The 23,103-nt window shown below is 50.7% G+C and overlaps 1 protein-coding gene across 1 annotated transcript in view; it reads right to left on the reverse strand.

Annotated features, from left to right (window-relative positions):
• Window positions 1-799: 799 nt before the first annotated feature.
• Window positions 800-23,103, reverse strand: part of PPP2R2C (protein phosphatase 2 regulatory subunit Bgamma) — an 80,528-nt gene continuing 58,224 nt past the window's right edge. The window contains exons 5-9 of the mRNA XM_080924290.1: window positions 22,121-22,298; window positions 15,123-15,287; window positions 4,992-5,161; window positions 2,969-3,060; window positions 800-2,763 (exon numbers count right to left, since the gene is read on the reverse strand). Coding sequence (XP_080780416.1) covers window positions 2,472-2,763; window positions 2,969-3,060; window positions 4,992-5,161; window positions 15,123-15,287; window positions 22,121-22,298 — 897 coding nt within the window. The 3' untranslated portion in view covers window positions 800-2,471. The remainder of the gene's footprint in view (window positions 2,764-2,968; window positions 3,061-4,991; window positions 5,162-15,122; window positions 15,288-22,120; window positions 22,299-23,103) is intronic.

A 23,103-nucleotide genomic window follows, 5' to 3' on the forward strand; every position in this document is an offset into this window, starting at 1 on the left:
GAGCCTCATCTTAGATGTAACATTTGTTATTTTATTGGAAAAAGCTGGTATTAACATATTTATAGTTTTATTCAACAGTTGGATAATTTGTGAGACACCAAAGAAAAAAAAAGAATGCACCTATGAGCCACAGAACCCCAAGCGATTGGGCCTGACTATGTTACCAGCACGTACATACCCAATACCCTCCAAGGGCTTCGCCCTCAGAGAAGACTCAAAGCAGAAGAAAACAAACTCAAAACCCCAACAATGTCGCAATGATTATGGGAAATGCCACGTATTCAAGACCAGAGAACTTAAGCAGAGTAAAGTGGCAAAGTCTGTGGCTTTGGAGGCTCTGGCCCTTCTGTGATTTCTCACACCGCCCCTCCCCCCTCCACACTTTTTCCTTCATCAATACATACATTATTATTAGCAGTCCGCTCTGAACCTGGATGATTTCTTCGGATCCCAAAGATGTAATTATTTTTCTTCTGAGATCTTTTTCTGTCTCTCTTTTTCCTCTCTACTTTGGTACCCGACATTTAAGACAGATATCTGGAAACTAAGGTCATGTGCAAGACCCCTCCTTTTGAAGACAATGTAAGATTTGACTCTGAAGACATTATATGTGAAAGCCATGACCTCATAGCAGCCTCTAGCTCCCAAGGTGAGTTTCTTCTCTAACACCAAACCACAAAGACAGATGGGTGTGCCAGAGATCCAGGCCAGTGTGTAAGGCCCTCTCACCAGGATTTTGGCTTCAATGGGATTTATATACAACTGGCCACATTCTTCAACTTCTTTACAAGAGGGGAAAGTTGCCAATCTTTTAGTTGCTAACTTGAATCAGGGTCAGTATATACATATAATACTGTCCAGAGCGCCTGAATTTTACAGTGATAAACATTCTTCATTCACGTTGACTTAAAAAAAAAAAGGCAAAAAATTTAATGGACCCAGTTTCTGTGTAAATACATGGCCGGAAGTGAGTGTGCATGCGGTTTGTGCTTTGACACACACAAGGATACCTTGATCCACTGAGAAATAAAAAAGCTCTGTTGCATCTGTTTCCTGGGTGGCAGTCCGTGTTGTAAAAACCGAAGCCCCTCTGCTCTCTGCTTCCAGAGTCAAAATGCCAAGCCCTGCAGTCCTGGGATCTCAGGGGTGAGGATGGAGCAGGGGGTCACTATGAATGGCCACTCACCTGTGGCCCTGAGGAGGTCTGAGAAAAAAGAAAAAAAAAAACATCCTCTGGGGCTGCCTGGCTGCATGCAACCTCCTTGGAGAGCAGCCGGGAGGGTGAGGAGAAAGCTGTAGGTACAATGTAGGTGAAGTGCATCTTGGGAGGCCCGGATGCCAGTCTTCTCCATGTTCTCTCTATGTCATCTTGTCACCAGTGCACCTGCACTGAGTGCCCGATTCGAAGATGCTTTCCTCCTTAAACCTTCCCTTGGAATGCTGCCCGGAAACTAGTCACCAGTGTGGTAGGTTGGAAAGAGCCGATGGACGGACCTGCATGGGACGCCAACTCAGCCCTCAGGGTGTGACTCCCTCAGCACCCTATCTCTCTGCTCAGAGCCTTGGTTCCCTCCCGTGTACGGAGGGGACGGTGACCACACCCCAGCTCCAGCAGAGCCTGGATCTCAGCTGCAAGTTATAGAAATGCGTGGACATCTGTGTCATGGGAGTGAGGATTCTACAGTCGGGGGCAGGACCCACTGCCGGCCACGGGAAGATGACTGGCTAGCATGGAAGGGTGACAGCAAAGCCACCACAAAGTGGGCTGCGGGGATTCAGCCACAGCCAGCACGGGCTCAGCACCATGCCCAGCGTGCAGTGGGCACTCACAAACAGACGGCAGTGAGGTGAGGGTTACAGCCACACAGCGTCCCCAGTCCTGCTTCTCAGGACTTGCCTCAGCCTGGAAAACCCGCACAAGGAACCCGGCCCTGCCTCACGATTAACCCTACGACTTCGGCTCTGCTTCTCAGAACCTGCCCTGGCCTGACGCCTAGACTATGGAAAGACATCCCCACCACCCAAGGGACAAGCTACCATTGCCAGCACTCAGTGAGAATTCTCTGTCCAAAATCCAACACGGAGCAGCAGCTGAGCCAGGGTGCATGGCTGGCTCCCTTGAGGATCCACAGATCCTGACTGGCTTGTGAACTTCGCTCTTTCTCTGGAGCCCCATCACGGACCAGCCTGACTTTCCCTGATAGGAACTGACCCACCCTGGACAAGAATAAAGTCCTGATGATAATGAAAGGCCCAGCCTGAGACAGGAGGGCCGTAAACAAAGGAGCCCTGGACAGAGGCCCACCAGGCACATCCCTTTAGCAACCTGTAACTGAGGCTCCTTCCCTTCCTTTGTTTAAACTAGCAATTACCATCCAAGTCGACTCCAGCCTAGGGACTCATGTCCCCAAATGGCCACCACGCTCATCCTGTCCTCTTACAGAGGTGGCCGGGAGGGCCACTGAGGCCAGCTAGTGCATGTCAGAATTGACCTTATCCTGGAAGATGTACAGGTTATTGGTGGCTGCAATGGCAATGATATTCTCGGCTGGGTGCCAGGCCGTGTGCAGGATCTTCTTGGTGAAGTCCAAGCTGTCCACACTGATGTCATCACGCCGTCGCTTGCCGCCCACGCACACGCGCCTTGGTTTGAGCACCGCTCTGGGTTTGCTGCTCTCCCTCGAGGCCTCCAGCGTCACGTCCCGCTTAGTGTTGCGGTCGAACATGCGGAAGAAGTTGTTGTAGGCCCCCGTCATGATGACACTGGGCAGAGGAGAAAGGGGTCAGTGTGGGAGGAGAGAGGGGACAAGGACACTCCGGAGCTATGGGGGTGAGGCAAATACCACAGCAGGCAAGGGGACCCCACACTTTCTGCTCCTCTCCTAGTGAGGCATGGAGTAGGTTATCACCATGATACACTTAGGAAGCGGGCCTGAGCCTAAAGGAGGGTTTCAGGGTCGGCTCTCACCTGTCACTCCCATTCCAAGCGCACTCAAACTTGTCGAAGATGCAGTCACTCTCATACAGGGAACAGAGCTTACTCCGCAGGTAGTCGTGGACCTGGCGAGAGGAGGGGACAAGCTGAGTGACGGACACAAATCGTCCTGATACCCCCGCAGGACGGATGACCGTCTTGCCAGAGTCCTGCACACACAGCTGCGGGCTTTGGGGATAGCCCCCGGGGAGCAGCGTTCACCGCTCAGAGACGACAGAGGCTGTCACGGGTGGGGTGGGAAAGGGTGGACACTGGTGAAAGTCTGGGGACCACTCCTCCTATCTCAGACTTTGACTCACAATCCTACCAGGCTGTGTCACCATCACCCTGGTCCCACCGGCCTGAGACCTAAGAGGATGAAGCCAAGGCTCTAACTCTCTGATCCCCGGGGTCCAGCACCCTATGAAATGCAGTGCACCGGTCAAAACCAAAGGGCCCCACGGCACTGCCAACCCTGTCAGAAGGCCGGGCTCTCATGTCTCCTTGTGCAGCACGGCGGCCCTTAGCAGGTCTAAGCAGAGGTGGGGTAGCTTCCCTCCTGTGTGCCAAGCCTTGCCCGCTCCCTGGAGGCAGAAGGAAACGCTTCAGCTGCAGGGAAAGAGAACACCAGGCTTGCCATGTCTGTCATGAGGATGTTCCAGGTCTAGGGACCAGTACCATCAAGAACCATTAGTGTGGATGATGCTAATATGATGTCTTGGGACAATCCCACTCCTGGAAGCCCACTCCAAGGCTCTTTGTTAAATAATTTATGTGCACGGGTGTCTTCCCTGTATGTGTATCTGTGCAAAGGTGTCGGAACTCCTGAAGCTGGAGTTACGGCGGTGAGCTGCCACGCGGGTGTTGGGAATTGAACCTGGGTCTTCTGGAAAAGTATTAACCATGAAGCCTTCTCTCTCCAGCCCTTCAAGACTCCTCTTGATAGAGGGAGCTAGCTTTCGCTTGCCAAGTGCTTCAAGTTGACCAAGTCTCACTACACACAATGTCTGGGGCACAAACGTCACCCCCAAGGACACAAGCAGTTGTAGTCATTACTGTTGCTATTTCAGAATCTGTAGGTCACCTTACAGAAAGCCAAGCACCCAACCCTTGGTCAAGCACAGAGGCTCCAACCCCTCTCTAAAATAATGTTTATACAGGTTGGCCTGTGCTGACCACAGTGTTGTGATGTCCCCAGGGGGATGGAAAAGTACTGACTCAGTTACCTCACAGCTTGGAAATTGTTTCCTGCCTCAGTCTCAAGCTGAATATACTCTGAACAGGACAGACAGGTGGCGGGCATGTGTGGATATACCAACATGGGCCCATGGGTAGGGCTGGGGTCCCTATGGCATGCCTCAGCCTGTATCTGCCGATCCAAATTCCAGACCACCTTTAGGGTTCAGCACAAGTGCAGCTTCCTCCAGAAAGCCCCACCCTGCCCCCTTGCCAGATACCCACAAACTGCACTGCATGTGTGTTATTTTAATAGCAAACCAGCTTTGCCCTTGTGCCCCGACAAGAGATCTAGTAGGATGATGGATAAAGTTTCCCCAGAAGTGCTCAGGGGTCCACCCTGCGCACTGGCTCCAAAACAAAACAAAACAACCACCCTGAAGATCTAAGAAACATCTCCCACGCTACCACTGAACACAATTCATACACAGAGGTTTATGGTGGGGGTCATGCTTGCTTACTTACTGGTAGGGCTGTGGGGGCTGGGAGCTGCATCTGCACCCCAAATTCAGGCCTGACTATATATACATATATATACATTTTCCTTTGTTCCTTCCTCCACTCCTTCCCCAGAAACTGGGATTCTAAATGCAGATGACAGCCCCACGAAGAGGCCCCCCTCAGACACCCCAAAGGCTCTCTGCAGTTTCATCTACACTGCAGCACAGAAAGCCCCTATGGCTGGGCAGCCCCTGTGGGATTGTTGGTACAAGGAAGGGGGGTTCCTGGGAGATCTCATACCACATGTAGGGCCTTGAGGTCGCCAGACTTCTACACACACCTGGTAGGTCTCTATGGGCCTCGCTTCCATGTTCAGGTCCCAGACCTTGACCGTGAGGTAATCCCTCGTGAGCATGTAGCGCCCGCTGTGGCTGAACTTCACATCGGACACCGAGGAGATGATCTCTGAGAAGAAGGAGCGGTTGCTGGGGTCCTCGGGCTCTTCAAAGACTGTGGAGAAAGAATCAGCGGCTGTCGTTGCCTACTTCGGCCAGTCAGAGCCACAGCTGGCTGAATCCACCTGGGCTCAGCTGTCTGTCTGTCTGTCTGTCTGTACCATCATTCATTTATTCATCAAACCTTTCCCTAATGCCTACCCAAACCCTGGGCTCTAAGGACCCTCTAAAGAGGAAAAGCCGGCTCCTGGAAAGGCTCCCTTTTAGGAACTGTGTTAATTGAGTATTTACTGGAGTGCGGTAAATGACTTCACTCAATCCCCTGATAAAAACCTTCGGGTTGGCAGCCTAATTACCCCCATTTAATACACAAGAAAACTCAGGCTGAGAGTGAGATCTCAGAAGTAGATGAACGTGGGATAGTTGAACCCAGAGCTATGCTTGTTGCACCTCTCTGCTGCCCCCTACTGGCAGTTCAGAACACAAGTCTGAACCTGTCTTGGTAGTCTGATGCGCTGGACATTTTTCTGCCTCTGGGCCAGACCCTGATGTGGTTCCGGTACTAACTGGTCCTGGGTCTTCAGGCCAGGAGCTGCTGCTTTTGTGAACGTGCATTGGACACATGTAGCTAATCACACCCCTAAAGGGGCCCTGGCGGCAGGACCACTTTGGGCTGGCATTAACTCCCTGGGCTCTGTGGAAAGACAGCGGGTGCTGGCAGCCAGGTACCACCTAAGCATCTCCAACCTGCAGAGCCTGCCTCAGGAAACCATTGAGTGACAGCCCTGCCCACTGCCTCACTGGCAGCAGAGGGCTGACCACAGCTCCCAGGAGGCCCAGGACAGATCTTTCCTCTCCAGCCTCATTAAGCCCCCAACAGTGGCCCAGCCCAGAAGAGATAAAAATGCTAATAAACTGGATTCAATAATGCTCACTGACTAATGTCTAACGGCTGTTCATTTCCCCGTTCAGCCTCATACAACCAATCCCCGTGAGACAAAGTGAAATATGTCCCTAGTTGTAGCCCATAAAGGATTGATTGACATGCTCTGGCCCCTATTTCTGAGTCTCAGAAGCCCCATCTTCTGTTACACTGTCCCTTATACCAACGTGCAAAGATCATACCTGGGGAAGCTCTGGACCTCACTCCAAAGCTTGCTCTGTCAGAGAGGCCCCTGCCCACCATGCTGATTAGGACCACTGTATGAAGAACCTCGGGACAGGACTGGGATGTGTGCTGGCTGTGTGGGGGCTGGAGTGTCAGCCATATGCCAAGGTGTGATGGCTTTAGTGTCTGAGAAGGACATGGGAACAGCTCCTTGTAAAGCCTCCAGAAGAGCCAGCCTTGCCCACACCCTGACTAGTTCTCCAACCTCCACAAGTGTACAAAACACACATCTTGTTTTAAGTCACTGAGAGCAGTGCTCTCTTAAGGCCCCAGAGCAAGATCGCAAGGAAGCTGAGGAAGAGCAAGAAGCCAGGAAAGGGGTGCCCATGGCTCCACCTTGGGAGACTGAGCAGTGAATGGTATGTTATCCTTGAACAGCTCAGCCACTGTTAGACCTTCATGTAGACTCTGCCGTCAGAGGCAGAAATAACTGTCTATTTTGAGGACTCTGAATGGCTGTTTCTATGGTTACCCTGTCACAATGCCTAGCAGACAACAAGCTGGGCTTCTAGTGTTTCTGGGAGATCCGACACCATGGATGGGAGTGCAGGATAGCAAGTATACCTGAGCCCTGTCTGGTTCAGACAGGTCTGCTGCATTCCTTTGACCCTCAGGCTCCTCCCCTGCCCAGGGGCAGGCATGAGCGCACACAGAGCTCCACTGTGCTTCTCATTCAGTGAGAAGAAAGTTCAGTGTCATCCTCTCAGGAAAAGGATGCTGTGGGCAGGGCCCGGGGGAGTCTGACGGCCACACCCTGGCTTTTAAACACAGGGGTGGGAGGCAAAAAAAACCAAGCGAAAGCTCTAGGCATTTTTGTAAGTGCTCTGGAGTAATGGTCATGGCCAATAAGGAACAACACATGCTCGGCCCCGGGAACCAGCTGCTTGATTTCTCACGAAAGCCAAGATCACAAGCTGTGGTTGAGACGCACAGGGCCAAGGACAGGGCCAGTGGCCTTGTAGCAGCATCAAAGCATAAGATGTTATGGCAGAGGGCACGGTTGGTGTCAAGAGTGCTCCTGGCTAAGGGTCCATCCGGTCTGGGGTCGGGAGGCAAGCAGGTAGGGACTGATTCTGAATTCTGGATTCTACACAGGCTATTTAGAAGCTGAGAAAAAAAAGCCAGGAAAGATGTAAAATACAGAATTAACTCCAACAGAAAAACAGGTATGAACCACTGTAATGATTAATGTTCTCAACATGACTAAGAACCAGGGTAGATGTACTGGCTGGTTCTGTGTCAACTTGACACAAGCTGGGATTATCACAGAGAAAGGAGCCTCCATGAGATCCAGCTGTAAGGCATTTTCTCAACTAGTGATCAAGAAGGAAGAGCTCAGCCCATTGTGGTTGGCACCATCCCTAGGCTGGTAGACCTGGGTTCTATTAGAAAGCAAGATGAGCAAGCCAGTAAGTAACATCCCTCCATTGCCTCTGCATCAGCTCCTGCTTCCTGACCTGCTTGAGTTCCAGTCCTGACTTCCTTTGGAGATAAAGAGCAATGTTAAGTCTATGCTGAATAAACCCTTTCCTCACAATTTTCTTCTTGGTTATGGTGTTTAGCGCAGGAATAAAAACTCTAAGACAAATTGGTACCAGAAGTGGAATATTCCTGTGACAACCTGACCATGTTTTAGGAAGAACTGTGGAAGGACTTTGGAACTTTGAGCTAGAAGAGCCACTGGGATGTTAAGAGCTCTGTGGGATGATCTGTAGAAGCTTGGAAGACAATGTTGAGAACAGTGCAGAAGATGGAGGCCTGGCTTGTGAAATTTCAGAGGGAAGATTAAAGACTTATCAGGCTGTTGCTGTTTTGATTGTGAAGATTCTGTGGTTCTGGTTAGCTGGGGCTGAAGAATCAGCTGTGATTAACAAGATACCAAAACTACTAAAGCAAAACCTTTGCATTACTGGGACTATTGATGCTGGTCAGCTGGAGCTAAGAAATTAGTGATAATTAAGAAAAGACAAGCATCACTGAGGTGAAATCTTCTAGGAACTGCTTTTTTTAAGAGCACAGAGAGGCTGTGTTCCAGAGATCGCCAAGGTTGTACCTCATGCTGTAGCTTGATTTGGTAATGTGTAAGAGTCACCCAGATGGAACTGGTTTTGAAGGAATGAAGGGGTCATGGAGAGCAGCTGAGGCTCAGCACTGTGAGAGGCCATGAAAGACCATTGGTGAAGGTGCAATTAGTGCCCCAGAACTGACAGTGCTGTTTTAGAGATGCCGGTACCATGAGATGACCACCAAAAACAGCAGCGGCAGTGGAGAACAGGTCTGTGCTACAAAGGGTAGAGCTGGAGAAGTGACCCAAGCCCTTGGATAGAAGTTCATAAGTGTATCCCAGACACTGGATGTGTAGAGATTAATTTTGCTTTTGATTGTGACTGTGCCCTGATATTTTTCCCTCTTGAAGAAAGAAGTGAAACCCGCAGTTATATTTTGAATTGTAAAAAGACTTTAATTTTTAAAAGAGACTGGATATTTTAAAGGTATTGCAATTTTAATATGTCAGAATTTGTAAAGACGGTGGGACTATTAAAGTTATTTAGATCTTGGGGATGAATAAGAAAGTGAGGGTTGAGGCTTAATAGTGATGTGTTTGGTGTCAAGTTGACAAGGGGTCAATTGTACTGGCTGGTTTTGTGTCAACTTGACACAAGCTGGAGTTATCACAGAGAAAGGAGCCTCAGTTGAGGAAATGCCTCCATGAGATCCAGCTGTAAGGCATTTTCTCAACTAGTGATCAAGGGGGGAGGGCCCAGCCCATTGTGGGTGGTGCTATCCCTGGGCTGGTAGACCTGAGTTCTATAAGAAATCAGGCTGAGCAAGCCAGGGGAAGCAAGCCAGTAAGTAACACCCCTCCATGGCCTCTGCATCAGCTCCTGCTTCCTGACCTGCTTGAGTTCCAGTCCTGACTTCCTTTGATGATAAACAGCAATGTGGAAGTGTAAGCTGAATAAACCCTTCCCTCCCCAACTTGCTTCTTGCTCATGATGTTCTGTGCAGGAATAGAAACCCTGACTAAGATAGTCACCTAGAAGACAAGCCTTCAGGCACACTTGTGAGGAACTGGCTGATTGGGTTAGCTTTTGGGATATCTTCACTAGGTTAACTGAGATGGGAAGACATGGCCTAAAAGTGGGAGGCACCGTCCCCTGAGCTTGAATCTTGAGCTGTGAGAGAAGGGGAAAGCAAGCTGAGCGCCAGCAGGCACCTCTCTCTTTCTGACTGCAGATGTCACATGGTCATGTGCCTCAAGCTCCTGTCACCATGCACTCCCACCATGACAGACGGTACCCTTGAACCATGAGCCAAAATTAACCTTCTCTCCCTTACGTTACTTTTATGACAGCAACAGGAAACACATCTAATTCAGAAGAATTGGTACCAGGGAGTGGAGGTGTTGCTGTGATAAACCTGGCCACTAGGCTTTCAGGCCTTCAGAACAGATTTAAAGGAGGAATATAGAGGAGTTTGGAGGTTTGAGGCAGAAAAGCCTTGGATGCTGCAGGCAGAGCTTAAGCTATTCTGGTGGGAGCTTGAAAGACAAGAATGCTGACAGAAATTTGGACAGTGGAGGCCCTGCTCAGGCCGTCTGAGAGAACAAGGGCTCTATCTGGGGCTGGGCTGTGGATCATGCATATAGATTCTGTATGGATGCATCACCTGTCAATTTAAAAACCTACGGCCTGTGGAAAAGTGAAGAATAGAGGGTGGGACATCCGGAAGTCAGAAAGAATTCTGGGATGGAGCCAGGGCGGGAGATTCGCTCAAGAAGATGTGAGGAGACAGACACATGATACCTGACCCGTAACCATGGATACCTGACAGGTAACCAGTCATGGGACAGAATGGAGATTAAAATAAATGGGTTGTTTTAGTTATGATATATTCAGAGAAGAGCCTAGCTATATGACAAGGTATTCGTAAATTTATTTTGAGACTGAGCCTTATTTCTGGGAGCATGGAGCTGGAAGAATCAGTCCTAACTTCTACAGATTCTGAAAAAAAGAATCTGGCTTCATGCATAAAAGTCCAAACTCTAGAGTTTAAAGGTCATGGATTAATTTGTTTGGTAGAGGACATCTTAAGACAGGAGAGCATTAGGCTGCAGCACGCCTGTTTAAGGCATGTGTATGGGCCACAGTAAAACAAAACGGAGTACAATTTGGACATATAGATATTTTTTAATGTGTAATTTGTCAAAAGAGGAAAAGAAGATAAAAGTTACAGCCAATACAGTAGCTGAGTAAAGGCCATGATTGGTACAGAAAAAGTTTATGCACTGCACCGGGAAAGGAGAAAACATGCTCCGGGGGCAAGGCCTATTCATCAAATCCCCAACAAGTGGAAAGCCAAGTCTCTGAAAGGAGTCAGCCTGGGCTGAGAGTACAGCTCTGGGGGTTCCCTGACTACTGCCAAGGGCCCTGTTTCCTCAGAAGCTAGTACAGCCTGGTCCAAGGAAGCCAGGCTACCTTTCCCACTGGCCCCAGAACTTATCAGGGTCGTCCACACAGTACTGGTTCTGCAGGTAAAAAATAATGCCAAGAGTGGGTAGGTCATGGAAGCTTGCACCAGGGTTCTAGAAAGCCACTAAAGCCAGATTGTGTGGTTGGATAACATCCCCTGCAAGGGGGCCCTAAGGTCGCTTGTGCAGCTCGAAAGGTAAAGACTATGGTGCAGTGGAGACACAAGGATATTGTAGATGCCAGGACCATGGGACATCCACCAAGGAAAGGTGCTGGCATTGAGTAAATGTGGCCTAAGAAAGAGGCTATGTGTGCTGAGGGCAAGAGAGCTGGATAGGTGGGGCTTTGAAGCTCACTGCTGCCCTACTGAGTCCCTCAAGGGTCCCAGATACTGAACATGATGCTGAAAGATTTGGTGTTTACCCTGACAGTTTGGTCTTGCTTTAGATATCCCTTGCTTTGACCCCACTCTTGCCCTTGTTATATCATTATCTGTTTGGGAGTGTGAGGCTTTATCTTATAGATTCACGATGAAGAGGTTGCCTGGCATCTTAGCTCAGAGGTGGGCTTTAGGCATTGAGTGCTGGTGGAATGGTTAAGACTATGGGGACTTCTGAAGGTGGACTGAACACAGTTTGCTTTATGAGATGGCCATGAGCCTATGGAGATGTGATAATTCAAAACATAGTGGCTTAAAGGTCATTTGTTGGGGTGTCAAGTTAGCAAGAGGTGCAACTGTGAGGACAGATACTGTCAACTTGACAGGATTTAGAAACACCCAGGAGACAAACCTCTAGGCAGACAAGTGAGGGGGTTACCTGATCAGGTTAACAGTGTGTGAAGCCCCATCCCAAAAGTGGGCGGCACCATCCTCTAGCTTCAGCCCTGGACTGCAGACAAAAGAAAAAGCTAACCAACATTTCTCTCTCTGCTTCCAGACTGTGGTGCAATTTGACTAGTTGCCTCAAGTTTCTACTGTCAAGACTTCCCCCACTATGGAGGGGTGGGGCAAAGGTCTGGGACAAATGGTTGAGGTACCTTATTTGCATACCAAAGAGCACACTGGCTGCCAGGCTCACTTAGTGGGTGCTCCTCTCTGCTCTTCTCAGCCCTGCTCCATATCTAAGCCTCTCCACTTGGGGCCTTTGCTTCTTTCCCCACCGTCTCTTTCCTATATCTCCCTGCCATTTTGGCCATTAGACAAACACTAATCAAAAGAAAGAAAGAAGGAAGGAAAGAAAGAAGGAAGGAAGGAAGGAAATTGCACTCACTGACACAAATAAAACCATGAGACTAGAGAGACGGGCTCAGTGGCCGAGTATGGGCTGCACTTCCAAAAGGTCCAGGTTGGTTCCCAGACCCCATCATCATGACTCTCAACTGCCGGCAACTCCAGCTCCATGCTGCCCTCTTCTGGCCTCTTCGAGCATTGCACTCACTTGCACATAACGTAACCCACAGATACAGACATATACTTAAAAAAAAAATAAAATAAATTCCCGTGTTAAAGAAAAAGAGAAAGAAAGCCGTGTCTTTCCATCGAAAGGACATCTGTAGACTGCCAAGGGCCATGCAGCCTGTCTACACATGGGACCACTGGCCTGCAGAGAGGCCCAGACAGACCGATGTGGTCAAAGCCCCTAAGTGAGCCACTCTCTCTCACACACACACACACACACACACACACACACACACACACACACACACACACACACATTCTCTCCCTTACATACACAGACATACTCCCCCCACCCACACACTCTTCCTTATACACACATACTCTCTTAAATATGCACGTTTGCATACACACACACACACACACACACACGCACCTTCTCATTTTGAACATGTAGATACATAGACAAATGCCAACAAAACCATGTCTTATTGTGTACCACTCCAAGGCCTTGTCTTCATGTCTTCCTGGTACTGTCTCTGCTTCCGTTTCGGGAGCAGAGAAGTACTGCTCTCTCTGCCCCCTCCCCCCATCTGTCAAAGCAGTAGATCCCTGTGTCACTGAAAATCTTCTAAACATTTGAAATGACTGAATGGTGTCTATCAAATGGCTGTCACCATCTACTCTGCTGGACCAGTGGGATGACTCTGGAAGCTCCCTTCAGGGGGACTCAGACAGGGCTTAACCCACAGCAGGCTCCCCTCTCTTCCCCATCTTTTCTGACAAAGAGCTGAGCATGGACCCGGTTCAGAAATGTGTGCCATCTAGGCCAGCAGGGAGTGAGCACAGGTGTTTGGGGCAATGTGGAAAAAGGATGATCCAACCATGTCTGCCTTAATGCATACGACCTATAAATGTCACACACACACAGAGAACAGGATGGGGGGAGGGACAGCATGATCACCAGCTGGCCTTGAGAAGAGTCCTCACCCCAGACCACCCTGTGACCCCAGTGTGACCGCAAGGATCACTGTGAGTGAGGAACCAACTTTAGGGCATGTCTCAATGTGGCTCTGAGGATGGAGGGGAGTGGGTGAGTGTCAAGGAGGTGGCATGAATGACCCCTGAGAGTTACAGAGGAACCACGTGCCCTTTGCTAGTTCTGGCCAGAGACTCACATAATACCTCGGACTCTAAGACAGTGAACTCGTGTTCAGGTGTCTCAGGTGGTGGCTGATGTGGCCCGGCTGCAGGAAGTCCAGGGCTGCTGTGAGGCTGGCTCTGTCCACAGTCACCTGGACCTCTCAGGCTTCCCTTCCTGTCCAACACGGCCCAGGAATACAGTGTGAGTAGAATTGGGAGTGCTTGGGAGGACTCTCCAAGGAAACCAGAGTCTCGTGACCTCGTGTCTTGAAAACACAGACTTGCTCTTGGAATGTCTGTCCGTGCTACTCCCCGGTGAAGTGGACGGGAGTGAGTTTGTTTCAATTACTCTTCATTGCTTGATGCTGTCACTCAATTAAATGTTCATGCCTTTGTGGAAAAATATGTTCCTGCCGTGTGGGGCTTGTCCTTGTGCTTGCATAAAACTTGAACTTTATCAGTGTGACCTGTCTTAAGCCCCAGAGTATAAATTGTCTGGGGCTCTGGATAAAGTTGGCTGGTGCATGAGATTTTAGTCTCGTTTATTGGCTCAGTTCTCCCAGGTCCCACCATCTCTAAAGCAGTGACACCATCCCATGCTGATAACCTCATAGTTTCAACCTCAGTTAAGACCCTGACCACCAGCATCTGTATACCATAACCCCATAGAGTCCAGTAAAGATGCCATGACTGAGCCCCAAACCCACCACCCCGGGTCTGTACACCTCCCTTCCAACCTGCTAGTAAATGACCCGATCCCTCCCAACATCAGGCCCGTCAGCCACTCTGACCATCCGCACCCTACCAGGTAGAACCCAGTAGCTCTCCCTCTAGAATGTACTTTGTGGGGGCTACATGGTCCCCTCCCCAGATGTCTCTTCTCTCTATAGTGATTGTTCATTTTGATCAATGCCATCACCTCCCAGCATGCCATCTTCCCAAGGCCGCCTTCCATACTTAGAATAAAACCCGGCTTCCCCTTAACCACATGGCTCCTCAGTTGCACTGCCCTGCTCACTGACCCCTTCCACTCTTCCCATCTGCCCACCTCATCTTTGCTAAAGTTCCTTCCATCTTGAAGCATTCCCTCCTTCCAGGGCTTCCACGACTCACCCTTCAGAGTATCTGTTCCCAGGTAACACAGAAGTGAGACCATCCCTGTCCCTTTAATGGTGGAGGTGCCCTACCTACGCCAGGACAGGAACCCACCATGCCTACCAAATGCTCCTGACACATGGAGTATGAACAAGCTTGGAGGAGAGCTCCAGGGTGGGGCATGGGCACAGACCTTGGTCAAAGAATGAGAAAGGAACTGCAGTCTTAGCCTGACCCCAAGGCTTACTGGGATCACTCATTCATTCATTCATTCATTCATTCATTCATAACTGCTTCCAGATCTTGTCATAGGCACTAGGGGCAGGTGGGTGGTAGACCAGAGAGATAGTCCTAGCCTCTTGCCTTGAGTATCTTGGGGGAAGGCAGTCCTTCAAGGCCTCCTGGTGCTAGGGCCACAGTTTGAAGCCTGAGGCCCATCCTTGAGCTGTCCATTTCCTCTGTTTACAGTAGCTACCTTGGAGGGATGTGACTATCGCCCAGGTAGAGTGTGTCAAGCATTGTCAGGGGTTTCAGAAATGGCTGTTGCTGCTTTAGCCTCTCTTCCCTGGGCCTCACAGGTGCCCTCTGCGACAGAAAGTGGGCATTACATACCCTGCCTCCAAGGAACTCATAGGGTGCTTTGGAGAACGGAGAATGGCTAGAACAGACCCCACCCCCAGGCGCGTGTGCCACAATGGTGCACCCCCTTGCCAGTCCCCGTATACCTAGCGCAGAGACTTACGCTTGGAGTGCTTGTCGCACAGGGCAGCTGCCCGCATGTCACAGAGCCGCAGGGAGCCCTTGCTGCTGCTGTAGACGAAGAGGTTGCAGTGGTGAGGATGGAACTCGGATGCTGTGATCACCTCCGTGAGGTCCTCCATGTTGGCTGGCTTGATGTCTACGATGTCTGGGTTGGTGAGGTCAAGGGAAACAGCAAGGGTGTCCTTGGCTCTCTCCTTCCCATAAGGCCCATGGCAAACTCAACCAGGTCTGCATGGCTTCTCTGATAAGAAGCCCTCTACCAAACAAACGCCCCCCCACCCCAGCCCCTAGTCCCCCAAGCCACAGATTCACATGGAAGACCGCTGACCAGTGCCTCTTCCCAAAACCTGTCCATTGGCCCCGCAAAGCTGAGCCCACAGAGAAGAGTGCTCACCAGCTGCCCAGCCCTGCAGTCACCACGGACCTACCTTCCTCTCACAGGAAGTGGGTCACATGGTAAAGTGTCCCCTATAGGCTTGTGTGCTGGAGGCTTGTCCTCTAGTTCCTGCTATGTGGGGAGGCCACAGAACGTTTAGAAGTGGGCCCCTAGGGCCTTTAGAGCTAACGCCTGCTCTGGGTTCCAGCCTTACTTCCATCTCCTGGGCCACCCTAATGCAGCAGGCTCTGGCATACACTCCCATGGCCATAAACTGTGCTGCCTCACCGTGCCCTCCCTGCCGAGTCTCACATTGTGAATCAAAATTACTCCTTCCACCCATCAGAGGATGTGGTCACAGGGACTCAGAAGACGATGAATAGATACACCGACTCCATGCTGGACCACGGGCACTCTTAGTGAATGATTTCACATCTCCGTCCTTCTGTCTGGACCATGTGTATGGGTTTGTTGCCCCAGCACCCACTCCCCTTCCCCCCACAGTATCAAGACTCCCCAGTGAGAGAATGTTCTCTAATTGGAGGCAGCCCCACACTTAACTCAGACATATGCCTTGGAGACCCCAGGACCTGGAATGCAGGGATACTGGGATATGGTCTCCCTGGGCTAAATGGGAACAGAGGATAGTGTTCTGGGGCCTGGAGTCACACCCCAGTCTCTGTCTGCAGAGTAGAATGAGATCCTACAGGCTGTGTGCATATAGCCAGACACATGGTCACAGAGCCTAGGGACTGGTCAGTGCCCACTGGGCGGGAATATGGCCTATAAGGCTGTGTGTATCCAGCTAAGCATATGGGTATAAGGCTCAAGGACTGGCCAATGCCACTGTCTGGCTGTCGTCGGGTGCCATTGGGATGGAAGTTATTAAGTACTGAGAGGGTCTGTGTATTTCTTTCTTTCTCTCATTGCTTCAACAAAATGCCTGGCAAGGGCATCTTAAGAGAGGACAGGAGGGGATTAAGTTTGATGGAACAATGCCTTTAATCCCAGCACTGAGGAGGCAGAAGCAGGCTCTTAGTTTGAAGTCAGCTTAATCTACACAGCGAGTTCCAGGCCATCCAGGGATACACGGTGAAACCCTGTCTTAAAAAGAGAGGAAGGAAGGGAAAGAAAGAAGAAGGTGGAGGTGGCCATTTTAACCCATAGTTCAAGGGCAGTCCAGCAGGGCAGGAGGTATGATTAAAACTATGACAATGTATACACAGCCAGGAAGCAGAGAAGGGGTGGGGGGAGAGGGGAGACGGAGAGAGGGTGAAAGAGGGGGAGAAATTCTGACTTTCTCTTTTTCATTCTTTTCAGGACCCAACCCCAGAGTGGTTATCGTCTACATCTGAGATGAGTCTTCAATTAATTGGATCTAAAAAATTCCTCACAGACATGCTCAGGGGTCGGTTTCCACAGTGATTCTAAATCCAATCAAGTCGACAATCCGAATTAATCATCACAGGTTATCCCACTAGATTTCAATGAATCCATCATAAAACGGGGGTTTGAAGGACTTGCCTGACAAGGGTGTGGCTGTGGGAGGGACCTCTCCTTGCATGCCACGCTGACAAGGACTTCTAGAAACCCTCGACTATGACCATGCCATGTAGCTTTAGTTTTGAGGATCAGGTCAGAAGTTAACTGGACTATGTGTCAGGATCTTAGCATTCTGGGTTATGCTATGCCACAAAGGAACCTCATGCCCTCCCCAAGCCTCAGTTTCCCCCATATGCAAAGCAGGGGCTTGCTGTGACTGGAAAGTAGTGGTTCCTTTCAAGGGGTGACCAGGTAGGTGGCCGTGAGCTGAGGTGCGCCTCTAAGGCTGTGACCCTCAGAGACTAGGAACTGCAGACGGCAACACAATTTTGTAATTAAGAGGATGTTGAGGTGTCAACACTGCCCTCCCCAGGTGACCTAGGGTCGAACACAAGTGTCTTTATTAGACACAAATAGAAGAGTTGGGCAGGGGCTGGAGAGTGGGGGACAGAGACACTAACTGTCTTACTGATGGGGACCAGAAGAGACGAGAGAGGACAGACTTCTCTGAAAGGCGGGTGGCGCTCTACATTCTGCTACACCCCAGTTGGATGAGACCCCAAGCTACTGCGGAGCCACGCTGTTTGGCCCTAGAATGCCATCTGCAGTCTTTCCCGTCAAGGACACGGGAAACATGAGCCGCACAGACTCTGCAGCATTGTCAGGCTGCAGTGACTTTTATAGTCTGTCCATCATTCCTGTGGCCAAGGGCACTGACTGATCTCCTGAAGACCAGCCGGAGTCATGCTGTCACCTTGGACTGATGAGCTATGGAGAAGATGGGCTGTGTGTCCCCGGGCTTCCGTTTTCAGTGACTCTTGGCATCCGTTCTACAAAGTAGTGGGGACTGAGGGTCACTTTCACGGGGGATTCTGTGAGAGGAAGACTCGCTGGCTTGTTCTAGCAAATAGCAAGGGAGAAGCAGGCACAGAGTGCAGAGAACCAATACCAAGCCCTATCACATGGGTATTTGTGGAGACAGCAAGAGACAAGCTAATAAAGATGCAACAATGAACCAAGCCTCCAGACACAGGCACAGCCTGGTCATGAGGCAGCACGGAGCCCATCCCTGAAGAAAGTGGGGAGGTTGGGGTGGGTGGGGGCACACCCAAAACCACATGTGGAGCTGTGGAGAAAGAAGCTTCCTTCTAAACATCTCAGCAGGGCAGGCCTTCCCAAAACCTTTGTACCCTAAGGACTCTGATACTGTGTGGCTATGGCTTGTCACTCAACAGAGTGCAAATGGAGGACTCATGAGAGAAAATGCAGAAGCTCTGTGTTCCACAGACCGCATCATGCAAAGCATGAGGCTCATCCACATGTCTTCCCAGGAGCCTGCTCTCTAGGCCAGAAGATGTTGTCATGGCAACCAAGTAGTGACTGGAGTGAATCAAGAGGCAGCTCTGCCAGAATCCTGCAGAAGGGCCTCCTACGTGGAGAGCCCCCAAGGCCTTCCTCACATAGAGATAATCTAAAAATAGAATTGATGTTTCTCCAGAAGATGACCAGGCTGCAAATGTGCTGGGGACACTCAAAGTTCAGCATGTGAAATTCTAGACACAGCTCCTGGTCGCCACAGCACAATGTCAAAGGTGAGTGGGTGATGCCTCCGGCACCTGGTTGTCAGAGTTCTGGAACCTAGAAGTCCAAGGACAGGGCAGGAGCCCCCCTCCCCGCCGAGGCTTACTGCTGGTGTTTCCATGGGGTCACCCACTGTTCCTGTGTCATTGCCTAGCCCCTCCTGACACACTGTTTAGGTGCCCGAATTACCTATTCCAGCCAAGGACACCAGTCACACGGGTCCCCTGTGGCTTAGATTTAAGCTAACAGCCCAGAACACACTGACTGAAGATCAGTCTCATCCTGAGACCCTGGACAGGGCTGAAGCATAGAAACTGGGGTCTTGGCACTGTGTTGGCAGAATCTTGAGTCCCTGGGCCAGGCATCTTGCTGACTTCAGTGAAGCACATGTAAAAGTCTGTCCTCTGGATGCTGAGCTGAGATTTCTGTCCCCACTCAACACCTCCTTTGTGCAGTAGACAAGCTATGTGCTGCTCTTGCAAGCCTCAGCAAACGCTTGCCTGCAAATGCCCCACACTGATAAATGAATGAACACAGAGAGCCTCAGGGAACAGCAAAACTGAACCAGGACCCAGGGGTGCAGACTTTTGGCCTCTGCTTCAAACCTAAAGTTCTACTTACTCAGTAAGCCCCTGGATGACAGTTGCTTCTGCACAGTGGGACTGTGGGGCAGTCATGAGAGGCTTCAGTGTGCTATGAACTGTTGAGGGTGGTGTATCTAAATGGCAACTGTTACTGTACCCAGTGGCCACTCCATCACCTGCCATACAGACCCATCTCTACTGAACAGAGGACAGCGGCCAGGTGTGGCAGCCAGGTGCAGCGGCCAGGTGTGACAGCCAGGTGTGGCAGCCAGGTGTGACAGCCAGGTGTGGCAGCCAGATGTAGCAGCCAGGTGTGGCAGCCAGGTGTGGTAGCCAGGTGTGACAGCCAGATGTGGCAGCCAGGTATGGTGGCCAGGGTGGCTCAGCGAGTAAGAGGCAGATGTTGACCTAGGTCCTCATCTAGCCCAACACCACTTCTCCGAGCTCCTTGCAGGTCTGCTCCAGAGATTCAAATGAGAAATGGGCTGTAGACCAATGCTTGCTGTCACACCAGTTTCTGCTAAAACTCAATACCATCCTTAAAAATCTTTCAATTGCTAAAAATATAGCTGAGGTCCCCAGTGTTAGCTAGTACCTTGAAGATGGCACCACAGGCCAGCACCTCAAGTGTTGGTGTTGTGAGACATGAGGTGGTATAAACAGGTTGAATGTGGTTGAGAGAAAACTTCCACTGAGGAGCAGAGGCCTGGTTGCTCTGGCCGACTGCTTCTGGGCCTGATGGAAACTTGGCTTGGCTTGTTCTACATTCCCAGAAGCTGATAACCACAGGAGAAGCAGAAGAAAAATCCAGGCTCCCAAACCCTGGAACACAGGCTCCTTAGGGTCTAGGGTTTGAGTCCCCTTGGTCTCAAACAGTTAGGAAAGTGGCTGTCCTGGATCTACATGCCTCTCTACTCTAAGTCACCTGCTTGCTTTGTATCTAAATGTTTCAGTACCTCACACCAGGCTATGGAATGCCAGGGACACAGGGGAAGTCTCATTCTGGGTTCCAAAAAGAGTGTGGACAGCAGGGCAGTCATAGAAAACCCCGTGTAGCCAGAGATAGGAGGAGCTGGGGCCCAAGAGGGATCCTGTCAGCCCAGGTGGGACATGGCAAGGACACGTGGGAATGGCCCATGGGACTATGGGCAGAGGTTTGTGGGCAAAGGATCATGGGGCCAAGGGTAAGAGGGGAGTTAGCAGACCGGGGAAGCACATCCCTCTGGGTCTACGAAGGACAGGCAAGTCTGAGAGTTGGGGAGGGGACGAGGAAAGGTTTACCAAGGATCACAGGCCACCACTGAGAAGCACATAGCAGGGTCTCAGAAGCTAACGGACCGCTGAGAACTTTATGCAGAGGCTAATAAGAGCAAGCCAGAAAGGGGACGGAAGAGCCTGGTCCAGATCTAGCCCAGTTCCCTGCACTCAGCATGAGCACACACCTCTCTCCTGGCCCTGTCCGTGCCAGAAGTGAGACTTCTCTAATTATCCAGCTGCCATCAGATCGTGGAAACACCTGCGGCCCAGAGTCCAGACACCCTTTTGCTAAGGGAGGCTGGCTTACCTCCAGGGAATGAGCCCAGAGCTCCAGGTGTCCGAATCTCATCACTGCAGACTGGGGCACCAACAGGCCACAGGGAGGTAACATGGCTCCCTGATTAACCTCTCGGTCAGACGAGAAGCTGCTTCAAGTCCTGGTTTTCTCTAAGCCACTTCCGGGTCTTCAGCACGTGACACATATTCCTTCCTCCAGTGGACAAGCCAGGCATCTCTTGTTACCAGGGTATGAGGTACTTTCACAAACCCGGAGCTACACACTGGTTGGACAAAGGAGTACTAGAACAGCCATGACAAGACCCCTAGTTCCCACAGGGCCACCAGCCCACTGACACGCTTTCTTTTCCACTCTCTCTGCAGCACAGGTTTCCTGGTCAATGAGCCCACCTATTTTCACACGGCCCACCTGCTCCAGGTCCACAGATTCACCCAGCAAAGGCCTGCCTTGGCTTCTGCCTATCTGCTACCTATGGCCTGCAGCAGACGTGGCTAAAAAAAGTGCTCAGCACGCACTGGCCTGTCCCTAAGACCCCAGCGCTGGCCACTAAAGCATCCTGCATGTCTGGCCTTTGCATGTCTAGTGCCACCAAGCGTGTGGTTTGGTCTGGCACACAGTGGGTGCTTAATAAACACCTGCTGGTGAATGCTGTGCTCTACAACACAGGTGAGCATAATTCCTGTGTTCCAGATGGGACGAAGAGCCAGTAACACAGGGAGAAGGCTCAGTGTTGGGGTGATCGACTCTCTCCCCTTCTTCACAACTAATTTGTTCTAATGTCCTCTGCCCACCTAGGCCCATAGACAGTTACAACACAACCCAAGTCAACAAAGTCAGCATTCCTTACTGTCTCTACTCCATCCCTGCCCCCAACCCCACTCTCTCCCAGCATACAAACTTGGCTCCATGATTCAGGTCCCTTACTAAGACCTTCAAGGGACTGGTGACAGTGCCTACCGCACATGAAACGTCACTTAGTACAGCTGTCACTAACAGTCCACACAGCAGTGACGCGGTAGCACCCTGCCCATCCTGGATTGGCCCTGACCTTCCCCAGCTCACTGAAGGCTACGCTCAATGCCCTATAAGCAGTCCTTTCCTTAGTAGGCTGGAGGAGGGGCAGTGCCCAGTCCTGGGCTTATCAGAATAAGATAAGAGGACCCCACTTCTGCCTGGCTTCTGAAACCCCAGCTTCTCATGCTGATCCAGTTGTCACTTTACATGCAGAGTGACAACACTGGACCAACATGCAGAGATGCAACCTCTAGGTGCTGTCCCAGGAGGTGGTCAGCCTCCCCCCCCTCCAGGGTGCTATGTAACACCCTCAAGGCCAAGGATACTGAAGCTCCGATCAGTGATGGCCAGATGCCAGAGGTTGATGCGTAGGTCGTCCGCTGACATGTACGTCTCGCAGTCGCTGTTGACGGAGATGGAGTTGATGTGGTAGGTGTGGCCATTGGCAAAGATCCTTCTCGGGCTCACCTCTACCATCAGGTCCATAGGCTTCAGCACCGGCACCTGCAGAGAGGAGGCGGTCAGAGCCACAGGGGTGGGGGAGGGGGAGGGCAGGAGGCACAAATCTCAATGGGAGGCTGTAACGCTCAAAGCAGGGTAGGAAATAAGCAGCCATAGATGGTAAATGCCCCTCGCCCACCCTGCGCATGAAGTACTCTGTACATGGCTGCTTAATGGTGAGGTTTTCAAAGTTCCTTAACCTATACAAGGGGCTCAGGAGGTAAACCCAACCCACTTCGTGTGGACTGTGCCCAGAACGAACGAACACACACACACACACACACACACACACACACACACACACACACTGAAGATTCAAGCTTGACAGACTGATTCAAACTGTGCTATTGTGAATGTTTAGAGAGCTATACACCCAGGACCACATTATCTTGGGCTAATCCAGTCCCCTTGATAACCACTGTTTACCCACCTCTCTGTCTGATCTAACATCCCTTTACCTATCAGGTAAAAGCTTGTGTGAGGTTATCAGCTTCCACCAAGTAAGGGTTAGAATGTCATCAGACACCACTAGGGCCTATTCCAGACGTCCCCGCTTAGCTATAACCGCCTACCTATTGTCCTGATCAATGTGCATGGAAAATGCCTTGTTTTATGACTCCTTAAAAAATTTATGTATCCAGGCTGGAGAGATGGCTCAGCAGTTAAGAGCATTGACTGCTCTTCCAGAGGTCCTGAGTTCAATTCCCAGCAACCACATGGTGGTTCTGTAATGGGATCCGATGCCCACTTCTAGTGTGTCTAAAGACAGAGATAGTATATCACTCACATACAAAAAAATAAGTAAATC

This window comes from Micromys minutus, assembly GCF_963924665.1.
Source record: "Micromys minutus genome assembly, chromosome: 1".
Classification (NCBI taxonomy): Eukaryota; Metazoa; Chordata; class Mammalia; order Rodentia; family Muridae; genus Micromys; species Micromys minutus.